Below are 14,055 nucleotides of genomic sequence, written 5' to 3'. Positions count from 1 at the left end.
ACAAAAAAAAAACCCTGTAAATCCTCTGCTTATAACTGATAACGTACCCCTAGTTCAGAAAATAACCTGTAAGTCAGTCATATATAAATATTGGATAAAGTAGTTGATAGTGAGGAATACTATTTAGCATAGCAAACCATGACGAACATACATCACCCTATCCAAACCTGTTGTAGTTGATCAAAAACATCTAAATCATAACACATTTCCAGAAATTCCAATTTCAATAAGTCACCTTATCAGAATTTAATGATTTATGGCATGAAAAGCAGCAGAAATACAAACTTAGCACTGATATACACATACTCCCCGTTTCAAACCCTCTACAAATGACATCAAAACTGGAGAGCATCAATGTTTTTCTTCCATGTCTAAAGTGGAACCCAAATTGGAAAGAGTCAAGGACATCAGGAAAATCAATAAAATCTTGAAATTGGGTAGAATGTTCTTCATAACCTTTGATAAAATCTAGTGTAAGCCCCTCCGAAGGGACACCACCTTGTAGTGGTAGAGGGGCTTCTGTCTTTCAATGACTCAGAGGGCTTTGCTGAAGGGTTACCCATATCAGACAGGCCTCTGAGGAGAAACCAAAAGTGTCCCAACTAGGGAGAGTGGAAAGATGGCGACCTGAGGCTCATACGCTCAACGGCTCAGCTGACCTCTGAAGTTCTGTCTTTGTTTACTTGAAATTTCCTCTCTGCAATTGCAGTTACCTTAACGGAGAGGAAGGAGCCAATCGGGGGTCAGCCGCCAATGGCCAGCATTTTGTCCCCTGTGCAGCAAGTGTGGGACCGCTGCGTGATGAGCTGCCCACAGATGACTGGGTTGGTGAGTCCTTTGATTAGCGCCGGCGAAGGAGCGTCAACTTCATCGCTCCCAAATCATTTAACCACCATGTCCAAAGGAGTGGAGGAGTGAGTTAGGAGTGTATGCTGAAACGGAAGTCGTTTACAGCTGAACCCGTGTCGGCGGTGCCACTCCTAAACCCGCAAGAGCTATCAGCTTGGAGTTTTTGGCTCCCGTGGAGGTTACATTGAATATCATCTAGAAGGCGCTCCAGGACCTAACGGTGGTAGTAAATAAGTTTGCTTCCGATATAATCTTATTAGTGAGCCACATGGATAATCTAATCGAATCCTTTGAGAATGAAAAATTGATACGGGAAATGAAGTTCTACAGGAGTACGAAATGGTTAAGATTTTGAAGATGATAATAGACCAGAAAAATTTGAACAAAATGAATATTATTACAGATGATTAATATCAAGATTGTTGTTTTCCCAGAGTTCTGGGTATGACTCCTAAATTTTTTTCCTCTGAAATGATTCCTCTTAGTATATTTATTCAAAAGGAGTGAAGCCTGTAAAACTGGGATTACCTTAATCAGTGGGAATTGGATTAGAGACTCAAGTGTTTGTATTGTTAAATAATTTCTGGTTTTAAAAGAGAAAAAATGAAATCAGTTGTATTATTTCCACTAATATTGGACAATAATAGTGTATTTCTGGCAAGTTATGTTAGTGCTTGTAAAATTAAATTGTTATAAATAAAAAAAAAAATCTAGTGTAAGGATATTGGCCAATATTTCATTGTGTCTAAGGGGCCCTTTTACTAAGATGCAGTAGGCTCTACGCACGTGCAGCGTGCCCCAAAATGAGACTACCGCCAGGCTAGCGTGCCCTCCTGTTGGTAATTTCAGATTTGGCGTGCACCCATAACACTGGATGATTTATTTATTTCCTCCTACGCATGCCTGTTCCGGCAGTAATCGGCACTTGGTGCACGCCAACCGGTCACCTCGCATGTAGAGCATGAGCCTTTACCGCTATCTGCACCCTTCTCCTCCACTGCTAACTCCAGACTCCGTTCCTTTTATCTTGCTGTACCATATGTCTGGAATAGACTTCCTGAGCCGGTACGTCAAGCTCCATCTCTGGCCGTCTTCAAATCTAAGCTAAAAGCCCACCTTTTTGATGCTGCTTTTAACTCCTAACCCTTATTCACTTGTTCAGAACCCTTATTTTATTATCCTCACTTTAATATTCCCTTATCGCTTGTTTGGTCTGTCTGTCTGTCCTAATTAGATTGTAAGCTCTGTCGAGCAGGGACTGTCTCTTTATGTTCAAGTGTACAGTGCTGCGTACGTCTAGTAGTGCTATAGAAATGATAAGTAGTAGAAGTAGTCTTTGGAATTCCGGAACCTTGCTACTCTTCAGGATTCTGCACAGAATCTTGTTACTCTTCGGGATTCTGCGCAGAATCTTGCTACTCTTTGGGATTCCGGAATCTTGCTACTCTTTGTCCTTATCTCTTATTTGTCCCGTTTGTCTGTCCTAATTAGATTGTAAGCTCTGTCGAGCAGGGACTGTCTCTTCATGTTCAAGTGTGCAGCACTGTGTACGTCTAGTAGCGCTTTAGAAATGATAAGTAGTAGTGTAAGTAGTAGTAGTAGATCAATGGGTGGCATTAAGGGCTCAGGCCGGATTTGGGTGCACGCTGGTTTCATTTTTACCACAGGCCCTCTTCCCGTCCCATTTTTTTAAAAACATTTTTTGTAGATGCGGTAAAACCGCAGCTTAGTAAAAGGACCACCAAATGATTCTAATGAGTTTTTTTTTACACTTGTTAAATACTTGCCTCTTTAATTGAGGAGTTAACATCTATTACCAAGGATTTATTAACAATTTGAAGTGATTGGATCACCAAAATATTTTAGAACAGTACAAAAGAGATTCAATGGACTGAATCGAATGTCCAGAGCTGCTACAATATTCTGTGCTTGCTCTGGAATAACAAGTGACAACTTTTCCCATTGAGCATCAACTGAATCACTATCGCTAGAGGTCATTACATTGGTAGCAGTAAATATAGCACAAATAAATTCAACTTTCTTTGGAAAGGTATCTGCAAATACTTGTCATTGAAAAGAAATTTGGTCCTCTAAGGATTTATCTGATCTTCAGAAATAACACTTGTGGTAACCTGAGCGGGTTTGGAGCAAGAGGCCTTCATAAAATACTGCCAGACAAGGAAAAAAGAAAACAAAACTCCTTTTATTAAACAAACACTGAACCCTGTTCCCTCACAGGTACAGTAAACAATAAGGTCTCTTAGTTTCACAGGGAACATTCCCACAGGCCTGAACTGACAGGTCTCAATCTCACAGTACACACAGCTACTTGCAAAGTTGCACAACACAGGTTTGATTCCAGCCAGACCTCAAGGACCGCATCCTTGTAAAGCTAAGGTTAAAGCCTAGCCCATCTTAGCCAGGTTCTGGTAGCTTACACATAAACAGGGGAGACCTACACTGTAGGGCGGCTTCTCTCCGCTCAGGGCCTCACTGTTCTGCTCTGCCAGAGGGCTTTTACTTCCTGCTTATTGTTGAGCGCTGCCCTCCTGGCCAGACAGCCTAACATCCCTATGATTACATTGGCTCTGCTTTAGCCTCTGACCTGGCTGGTTTTTGCCACCTGCTGTAAGGGGGCTAAACTGCAACCTCAGTGAGGGAGTGTTCTTAGGGACACCTGCAGCCATTCCACTCACACATTCACAATGCTGTAGAATGATGAGTAGAGGCCTATATATTATTTGTAAGCAAAAATGATTTCACTGTTTGTTAACTTGTGATTCAATCTATTAGGATGAATCATAGGGCTACACAGAGATAAGGAATTTGGTAACTTGGTGATACGTCCCTCACCTGTACGACGCTCCTCCCGGCTAGGACGAGGATCGGGAGGGTCTGTTTCGGTTTCCTAAGTCTGGCAGCCATCATCCGACTTACAGCAATGGTTCAGCCATCTTGGATAGATCAGATCCCAGGAAGTCATCTTGGACAGGAAGGAAGCCCATATTTGGTCCTTAGAGTTCTGCTGATGGGGGCAGCCATCTTGCTCCAGCTGCACATGCTTTAGCCTAATTCCTCCTCTACTTAAGGCACTGCCTCCAGCCCTTCAGTGCTCTAGCTTCTGCTGTTCAGAGGTTGTGGTCTGCATCCGTGTTCCTGTTTCCTGAGTTTCCTGTGTTTCGACCTTGGCTTGTTTCCTGACCACGCGTTGTGTTGCTGCCTGCCTTTTGACCCTGGACTGTGTTTTGACTATTCTCAGCTGTACTGCTTCCCTGGCTCTTGGACAGTGTCTGTTGGATTCCTGTCTGGTCGGTGGTCCTGCAACCTCGCCGGTTCCGGAAGTCCTGCCGGCCGCTTGAACCCAGGGGCTCATCTCCTGGGGAATAGTGGCTAAGTGCAAGTGAAGCTAGGGGTTGTCTGGCTGCCTGACTGAGTGCGGTGCACTCCGTCTTCGCCGTTCTCAGTCGGGGCACAAGGGCTCACATCTCCAGTCATAACACTTGGGTCTTTCTGCTCTACATAACAATGTTTCTTACATTTCAAGTGTCACGGTTGTGGCCATGCCCTTATGTTCAAACCTACTGTTTCTCTGTATCTAGCTCTGCGACCTCTCCAGTCTGCCTTTTTCCCTATTGTTGTTCTTCCTGTAAGCCAAGCCTCACTTTGGTCTCCCTGCTTCTGCTTCATTTCCTGTTGTTGTTCTTCCTGTTAGCCAAGCCTCACCTTGGTGTCCATGAAACCAAACCTCGCTTTGGTCTCCCTGCTTCTGTTTAATTTCCTACTTGTGACATCATCAGCCTACTCCTTTATAAGGACCCAGGGAGCTTTACTACATGGCCTTTGCAAGAGGTCTCTTAATTTGCCTCTGTGTTACCTGTATAGGTCATATCTCTGCTTGGCTTTCTTCCTGAGAGGCTTGCACCTGAAGGTCTGTTCTGTGTTTCTTTGAGTCTTGTGTTTCAGTGCTTTCCTTTGTTTCTATGTGTTTGCTTTTGTACCTTGATCCTGAAGGCCTGGCTCTAGAGCCACACCCTGCCCTTGGTGTCTGTATCTGTTTGACTGTACCCTTGGCTCCTGCTTTCAGTCTAGCCCTGCTTTTGACTCTTGCTATAGTTAAGCTCCGTGTTTAAGCCAAGCTCTGTTTAGCCAAGCTCTGTTCCTGTTTTCTGTTTTTCCTGTTCTGTTTCCTGTGTGTGTAGTTTTTGTCTGTTAATTCTGAGAGTTTGTAGAAGCCAGCATTATCCCTAATTACCTCACTGCTATGCAGGTGTGTCTGCTGCCTCTCAATCTGCCTGGCCTTTCCCTTCCAGCTGTGGATGCTGGTAAGCACATTGCTTCTTTGTCTTCCCTTAGTCTGCTTAATCCTTTGCCTGCCATGTTTGCTTCCTGGCTCTTGAACTCTGTTTCTGCCAAGTTCTGTTCCTGTGTGTGTTTGAGCTAGGTTCTGCTCCTGCTCTATGTTTGAGCTAGTTCTGTCCCAGTTCCCTGCTAAGCCAAGTCCCTTTCAGACTCCGGTTCCAGCCAAGCCCGTTCCAGAATCCGGTTCCCGCCAAGCCAAGCCCGTTCCAGAATCCGGTTCCAGTCAAGCCAAGCCTTTTCCAGAATCCAGTTCCAGTCAAGCCAAGCTCGTTCCAGCATCCTGTTCCAGTCAAGCCAAGCCCTTTCCAGAATTTTGTTCCAGCCAAGCCTGTTTGAGAATCCTGAATCCTGTCCCAGGCAAGCCTGTTTGAGAATCCTGAATCCTGTTTGAGAATCCTGAATCCTGTTCCAGCCAAGCCTGTTTGAAAATCCTGAATCCTGTTTGAGAATCCTGAATCCTGTTCCAGTCAAGCCTGTTTGAGAATCCTGAATCCTGTTCCTGCCTTGTTTATTGTCTTCATTCTGTTATTCTTGATGCCTAGCTCCTACCCTGTCTTGCCTGTCTAGGTGTGCTTTGTCTTGTCTCTTTCAATCTAGTCCCGTCCGGATCCAGTCCTTGCCTTGTCCTTGGCTTGCCCTTTTCTGGATCCAGTTTTAATCTACTTCCGTTTTTTTGCCTTGTCTTGCATTCCTGGGTCCCAGTTTTAATCCAGTTCCGAGTCTTGCCTTGTCCTGTCTGGGTTCCAGCTCTGGCCCTTTGCCTTCTTTTCCTTGCCTCGTCTGGATCTGGTTCTTGTGTTGTCCATTGTGTTTAGCTACCTCTGTCCTGCCTTGTTGAGTCTGTTAGTTTATCCTAGTCCTGTGTCAGCCCCGGTGATTTGTCTGCCAAAGCTCTGGCTTTGGCCCAAGGGCTCACCATTCCTGACAGTTGTGACATCAAGTGAGATGAAAACCATGGTGCATGGCAAGCTCTTTTTATAATTAATCTTTTTATGGGAATTAAAGAGTATTCAAATGTCTCTTCTAAAGATTTATGCCATAAATTAACTGTGCTGGTTGCATCAGTGGATAATGAAGAATTCAATTTATGGAGCCATCGCTCTATTAAGTGATTAATATCACACAAACCATTTATAGGGTTGCCAAGTCCTCTCCTACTCAACATATCAAATGTTCCTATTATTTATTTCTAAATTGGTACCTGGTATACGTAGCACTCTGACCAGGGGATACTAATGCTTCTGAGCCCTGAACCTTTAATTTTATTCCAGCTTTCCCATACAACATCCTCAAATGGTAGTGGTGTTCTAAAATAAACTTGTATGTACTGAAAATCTTCCTTAGTATAAAGATTTCACACTTGGTAATGTGTTTGTTGTTGTAGGTGTAGTATGCCTTTTACACAAGAAACTGAGTTTTCTGTTCATTCCCTGTGTAGTCTCTTTGGATCCCCCTATCTTTACCCTTCAGAATCGATTTTGGGTCCCCACTTCCCAGAGCTACCCTGTGGCTTGGATTCTGTTTACATGGATGAACCCTTTACTAACTCCACTGACTGAGGACTGAACACGTAGCTCTCTCATTTCTCTTCTTCTTTTAAGTGGGTAACCAGATTGCACCATGATGACTCAGTTTGGTTAGCTGACTCCACTCTCTTCTCCATACGTAAGAATAACCATACTGGGTCAGATCAATGGTCCATCTAGCCCAGTATCCTGTTTCCAACAGTGGCCGATTCAAGTACCTGACAGAATCCCAAACAGTAGCAAGGTTCATGCTACTGATCCCAGGGATAAGCAGTGGCTTTCCCCGTGTCTATTTCAAGAGTAGACTGTGGACTTTTCCTCTGAAAACTTGTCCAAACCTTTTTTTTAAACCCAGATACACTAACTGCTGATACCACATCCTCATGCAATGAATTCCAGAGCTTAGCTATTCATTGAATGAAACAATATTTCTTCCTATTTGTTTTAAAAGTATTTCCATGTAACTTCAGTGAATGTCCCCTAGTCTTTGTACTTTTTGAAAGAGTATAAAATCAATTCACTTTTACTCGTTCTATACCACTAGGATTTTGTAGACCTCTGTCTTATCTCCCCTCAGCTGTCTCTTTTCCAAGTTGAAGATCCCTAACCTCTTTAGCCTTTTCTCATACGACAGGAGTTCCCATCCCCTTTATAATTTTGGTCGCTCTTCTTTGAACCTTCTCTAATTCTGCTACATCTTTTTTGAGATATGGCTTCCAGAATTCCAGAAGAGAACATCATGTGAAGAGAACACTGTGTTGAACTAGCAGTGCACTGTTTTATGTTGCATGCAGCAGGGACTGTTGAATTACCAGTGGAAGCAGGCTCGGTGGAACTATTTTGACGGTGGAGGAGTGGCCTAGTGGTTAGAGTGGTGGACTTTGGTCCTGGGGAACTGGGTTCGATTCCCACTGCAGGCACAGGCAGCTCCTTGTGACTCTGGGCAAGTCACTTAACCCTCCATTGCCCCATGTAAGCCGCATTGAGCCTGCCATGAGTGGGAAAGCACAGGGTACAAATGTAACAAAAATAAAATAGATACTATTGGAGATTCTACATGGAACGTTGCTATTCCACTAGCAACATTCCATGTACAAGGCTGCGCAGGCTTCTGTTTCTGTGAGTCTGACGTCCTGCACGTATGTGCAGGACGTCAGACTCACAGAAGCAGAAGCCTACGCGGCCACATTGGTGATCTGCAAGGGCCGACTTCTACATGGAATGTTGCTAGTGGAATAGCAACATTCCATGTAGAATCTCCAATAGTAGCAACAGTGGAGGAGTGGGCTAGTGGTTAGAGTGGTGGACTTTGGTCCTGTGGAACTGAGGAACTGAGTTCGATTCCCGGCATAGGCAGCTCCTTGTGACTCTGGGCAAGTCACTTAACCCTCCATTGCCTGCCGCATTGAGCTTGCCATGAGTGGGAAAGCGCAGGGTACAAATGTAACAAAAATAAAATAGATACTATTGGAGATTCTACATGGAATGTTGATACTATTGGAGATTCTACATGGAATGTTGCTATTCCACTAGCAACATTCCATGTAGAAGCCTGCGCGGCCACATTGGTGATCTGCAAGGGGCCGACTTCTACATAGAATGTTGCTAGTGTAATAGGAGTGGCCTAGTGGTTAGGGTGGTGGACTTTGGTCCTGGGGAACTGAGTTTGATTCCCACTTCAGGCACAGGCAGCTCCTTGTGACTCTGGGCAAGTCACTTAACCCTCCATTGCCCCAGGTACAAATAAGTACCTGTATACAATATGTAAGCTGCATTGAGCCTGCCATGAGTGGGAAAGCGCAGGGTACAAATGTAATATAAAAAAATTAACACTGTGTTGAACTAGCAGTGCACTGTTTTATGTTGCATGCAGCAGGGACTGTGGAATTACCAGTGGAATTACCAGTGGAATTACTAGCCGTTAAGCCCGTTAAAACGGGCAGATTTCCAGCTGCCTGCAGCGCTTTCACTCGGAGCTGAGAGGCGCTGTCAGGTCAGTGCAGGGGGCCAAGCACTGAGGGGGGGAGGGAGCGACGGCGAGGAGGGTAGCTGGAAATCTGCCCGTTTTAACGGGCTTAACGGCTAGTATATATATATATATATATATATATAAGTTTGATGAAAGACAAGTGAGAGGAGATACGATTGAGGTATATTTAAATATCTCAATCGTATCTCCTCTCACTTGTCTTTCATGAAGTCGAAGGGGGATAGACTCAAAAGTAATCTAAGGAAATACTTCTTTATGGAAAGAGCGGTAGATGCATGAATCAACCTCCCAGTAGAGGTGGTGGAAACGAGGACTGTATATTAATTCAAGAAAGCATGGGGCATTTGGGATTACTTAGGGGGAGGAAGAGATAGCGGATGATATGGATGGTCAGGCTGGATGGGCCATATGGCCTTTATCTGCTATCATTTTCTGTGTTACTATACACATCTCCATGATGGTTTATGCACATCTAAAACACAAATATGGCTTCTAAAGTGACCATCAAAATAAAAGCAAAAGGTTGAATATTCATCCAGCAGAGATCAACATTTTGCTTAACGCCACTGGCATTAAACCTGGAAATTCAATGCAGGACTGTGTCCAGAAACTGGCACTAAATGTTCTGATTTCTGGATACTCAGAGATATTCAGCACTTAACCGGCTATGGGTTAACACGTAAAGGTAGGACTGACATTTTTGTGGTCTTGTTTATGCGGTTAACCCAGCTGGTTAAATGCTAAATATTGACACTTAACTGGCCAAGTTCTGACACCATCCCTGGAACACCCTCAAAATAGCTGGTTTTCATTTCAGCACTAACCAGTTAAATGCCACTGAATATTAGCGGTTATCCTTGAACAGACAATTTAACTGGCCAGGAGCAGTTTCATAAGTACGTAAGTATATAAGTGTTGTCGTACTGGGACAGACCAAGGGTCCATCAAGCCCAGTATCCTGTTTCCAATAGTGGCCAATCCAGATCACAAGTACCTGGCAAGATCCCAAAACATTTTATGCTGCTTATTCTAGCAATAAGCAGTGGATTTCCCCCAAGTCCATTTTAATAATGACTTATGGACTTTCCTTTTAGGAAGATAGCCAACTCTTTTTTAAACCCTGCTAATCTAACTGCTTTTACCGCATTCTCTGGCAACAAATTCCAAAGTTTAATTACACGTTGAGTGAAGAAATATTTTCTCTGATTCGTTTTAAAAGTACTACTTTGCAGCTTCATTGCATGCCCCCTAGACCTACTATTTTTCAAAAGAGTAAACAAGCGATTCACGTCTACCCATTTCACTCCACTCAGTATTTTATATACCTCTATCATATCTCCCCTCATCTGTCTTTTCTCCAAGCTGAAGATCCCTAGCCATTTCAGCCTTTCCTCATAGGGAAGTCGTCCCATCCCCTTTATCATTTTTGTCGCCCTTCTCTGTACCTTTTCTAATTCCACTATATCTTTTTTGCGATGCTGTGACCAGAATTGCACACAGTAGTCAAGGTGCAGTCGCACCATGGAGAGATACAAAGGCATTATAACATCCTCATTTTTATTTTCCACTCCTTTCTGATCACTTAAATTGCTTAAATACTGAGCCCATCTTCCGAAGGCTAATGAAAACAGATCTCTTCAAGAAGGCATACCATAAACATCCATCTTAAATACTAATTAATAACACTACACACGAGCTATACAAAACCGAACTCTTATCACATGACAGACACCACCACCCTAAACCTTATGTAAAGCAAGATCTCTCTACAGTCGATGACCTAAAGTAGATTAAAATGCCATTTATCACACTGAAACCTTCAGGCAATACCATAATTATTCTTCTCTACCATGTATGTACGCACATGGTATATACCATGATCTATTCCATATATGTTATGTTCCATGTATGTTATCATGTATGTATGCACCATACGCATTAACCTTTGCAATTCTACTACCCGAAATGGCATCTGCCATTACGGCAAATGTAAGCCACATTGAGCCTGCAAATTGGTAGGAAAATGTGGGATACAAATGCTACAAAATAAATAAATAAATAAATTATGAGATGCAATATGGTACCAGTGAAGTGCTATTTATAGTATATTCATAGGAATGATTATATGGAGCATGCGATAAAGCTATTCACTACAATTTCTGTTAACCACTAGTAATGTATTCCCTGTTTCCGATCAGTGCAAACTTTTATTGCTAAAACTGATGTCTCCTTAATAATCTGCACTACTTTAAATAACATATAAAAGACAACTTTTTATTGCCGAGAAACACACACTTTTGAGGGCATTATCTGGCTTTTTATGGGATGCCATTAAATTTCCTTCTTTTATGTAACTTGAATAAGACCGTCACAAACTGTCAAGCAAAATGCTACTTAGACTTGGTGTTAAAAGTGTACATTTTGTTTCAGCTTGGTTATTTCCCTGCTGAAAGATTTATCAAATGTTAAGTCTTTATTTCCTCTATGCAAGAAGTCAATTATGTATTTTTAAAGTGTATTGGGATTAGAATTTCACTTGCAGGATGTTCACATCTCCTGCTAGAGTGGCACAAAAGATTAAAATTACCTATCCTTGATACTGCACAGATCAATGTGTAAGTCGCTGAAATTCCCCAGGGAACCTTGTTGAACTAAAATAAGGTCTTTCGGCTGGTTATCAATACTGATGAGTCTCAAGCAACCTTGGAAGGCAATAACAGGATTCAGGCACTGGGAGTCAGTGAAATTATCCGGGCACCCTGCAGAAAATAAAAGAAGGGCAAAAACATATCAGAATAACAATTATTTATTTCCGTTGGATCTTACTGCTAGAGACTGAACGATCTTAATGTTTCATTTATGACACCGGAACGGTCTTAAGACCAAAGGAATGGCATTAGTACCTTGTAAATGGAGATATTGACATTGTACCAAAACACAAAATAAATTTGTCTGTTCTTAAGATAGAATGGTTAGATACTGAAGAATGTGATATTGGTTAAGGTTATTTATTTTTCAGCTTCTACTGTAACTTCACAAATCGGCTACTTTCTTGTCAGCTGTAATTCTATTCAATGTTATGATCTGATCGTTTTTCAATTGCATTTTGCACCATAGGCTTGGACTAGAATTTTTGAGGGGTCCTTTTACTAAGGCGTGCCGAAAAATGGCCTGCGCGGGTATAGGCACGTGTTTTTGGAAGCGCGCAGGTCCATTTTTCAGCGCACCTGTATAAAAGGCCTTGTTTTGGCCAAAAATGTACATGCGGCAAAATAAAAATTGGCGGCCGTCCATCTTTTGGTCTGAGACCTTACCGCCATCCATTGACTTAGCGGTAAGGTCTCGTGCATTAACCGGATGGTAATCAACATGTACGCTGCCCATTACCGCACGGTTAGTGCCGCACGGCGGAAAATAAAAATTATTTTCCGCCGCGCGTATCAGATGCACATATAGAACGGAATTACCGCCTGGGGCACGCAGTAGCTGGGTGGTAGTTCCAACTTGACGCGTGTTTGACGCGCGTAGGAACCTACGAGCCTTTGTAAAAGGAACCCTGAGTCAGAATGTTGAGTAAAATCCTGCTTTTTTTTAAAATGCTGTTTTGAAATCTTAGGGGCCCTTTTATAAAGCGGCGGTAAGCCCGATGTGTGTTTACCAAACGCTAATCTGGAGCTACCGCTGGCCCAACGCAGGCACCAGCAGTAAATCCAGACCCAAGACTTGCCATTTTCCATGCTACTGAAAATATTCAAAAAATATTTCTGCAGACGCTAACCCCCACTGGATTAGTATGGGAGACCTTAACACCACCCACCACCTCAATGTGTGGCATTGTGCTCACACACACCCTCCCCCCCCCCCCCCCCCCGCATGGCCACGTGATAAGTGAAATCTTACCTCATTGCCATGCCATTTTTCGGCCTTTTTACCACAGCTTAGTAATAGGGCCACTTAACCTATGTTGCTTTAAACCATATTCCCTATAATAAAAAAATTCCCTCGTTCTCATATGTATCCTGTTTGTTTGTTTGTCTAGTTACACCCCATTTAGAGATGGGGGTAACTAGTGAGGTAATTAAATTTGCTGATGACACAAAGTTATTCAAAGTCGTTAAATCGCGGGAGGATTGTGAAAAATTACAAGAGGACCTTACGAGACTGGGTGTCTAAATGGCAGATGACGTTTAATGTGAGCAAGTGCAAAGTGATGCATGTGGGAAAGAGGAACCCGAATTATAGCTACGTCATGCAAGGTTCCACGTTGGGAGTCACGGACCAAGAAAAGGAACTAGGTGTCGTCATTGATGATACGTTGAAGCCTTCTGTTCAGTGTGCTGCGGCAGCTAAGAAAGCAAATAGAATGTTAGGTATTATTAGGAACAGAATGGAAAAGAAACGTAAGGACGTTATAATGCCTTTGTAGCGGTCCATGGTGCAACCGCACCTCGAATATTGTGTTCAGTTCTGGTCACCGCATCTCAAAAAAGATGTAGTGGAATTAGAAAAGGTGCAGTGAAGGGTGACAAAAATGATAAAGGGGCTGGGACGACTTCCCTATGAGGAAAGGCTAAAGCGGCTGGGGCTCTGCAGCTTGGAGAAAAGACGGCTGAGGGGGGATATGATAGAGTCTATAAAATAATGAGTGGAGTGGAACGGGTAGATGGCAAGCATCTGTTTATGCTTTCCAGAAATACTAGGACAAGGGGGCATGCGATGAAGCTACAATGTAGCAAATTTAAAACGAATTGGAGAACATTTTTCTTCACTCAATGTGCAATTCAAGTCTGGAACTCGTTGCCAGAAAATGTGGTAATGGCGGTTAGCTTAGCAGAGTTTAAAAAAGGTTTGGACGGCTTCCTAAAGGAAAAGTCCATAAACCAAGCCAAAAAGTACTGCCGGGGGACACACTGAAGCGTGCAGCGATCGTGTGCCGTTCAGCACCTGCAAATCTCTCACTAAAATTTTTTTTGTTTTTTTAGCACGAAGTGTGTGTCAGTGGGCAATGAGTATGCATGTCGTATGCTAACCTGGTAGTTCAGGCACATTGCTGTACACGGCCTGATTAGCGCAAGGCTAGCACAGGAGACCTTAGCGCTTACAAAGTAGGTAGTGGGAAATTAGCACGTGGCCATTACAGAAAAACATACAAATGCGATCATTTTACCACTGGGCTAAAAGTGGCCACAACATGTGGGAAACCCACAAGCTGACAACAACGCCAACCACTTTTTAGCGCAGCTTAGTAAAAGGGGCCCCTTAGCGATGCTGAGAGGACTCAAGAAAATCAATAAGGCATATCAGAATCATCCATCCTAAATACTAGACAAC

At 43.1% G+C, this 14,055-nt stretch overlaps 1 protein-coding gene across 4 annotated transcripts in view; it reads right to left on the bottom strand.

Moving 5' to 3' along the window:
• The window catches only part of CNTNAP5 (contactin associated protein like 5), a 531,488-nt gene that overhangs the window by 301,375 nt on the left and 216,058 nt on the right, over positions 1-14,055 (bottom strand). For all 4 annotated transcript variants that reach the window (XM_030209381.1, XM_030209382.1, XM_030209384.1 and 1 more), the window contains one exon: positions 11,312-11,483. In XM_030209381.1, the coding sequence (XP_030065241.1) occupies positions 11,312-11,483 (172 nt within the window). The remainder of the gene's footprint in view (positions 1-11,311; positions 11,484-14,055) is intronic.

This window comes from Microcaecilia unicolor, chromosome 7, assembly GCF_901765095.1.
Source record: "Microcaecilia unicolor chromosome 7, aMicUni1.1, whole genome shotgun sequence".
NCBI lineage: Eukaryota > Metazoa > Chordata > Amphibia > Gymnophiona > Siphonopidae > Microcaecilia > Microcaecilia unicolor.
This window is presented reverse-complemented; position numbering and strand designations above follow the sequence as displayed.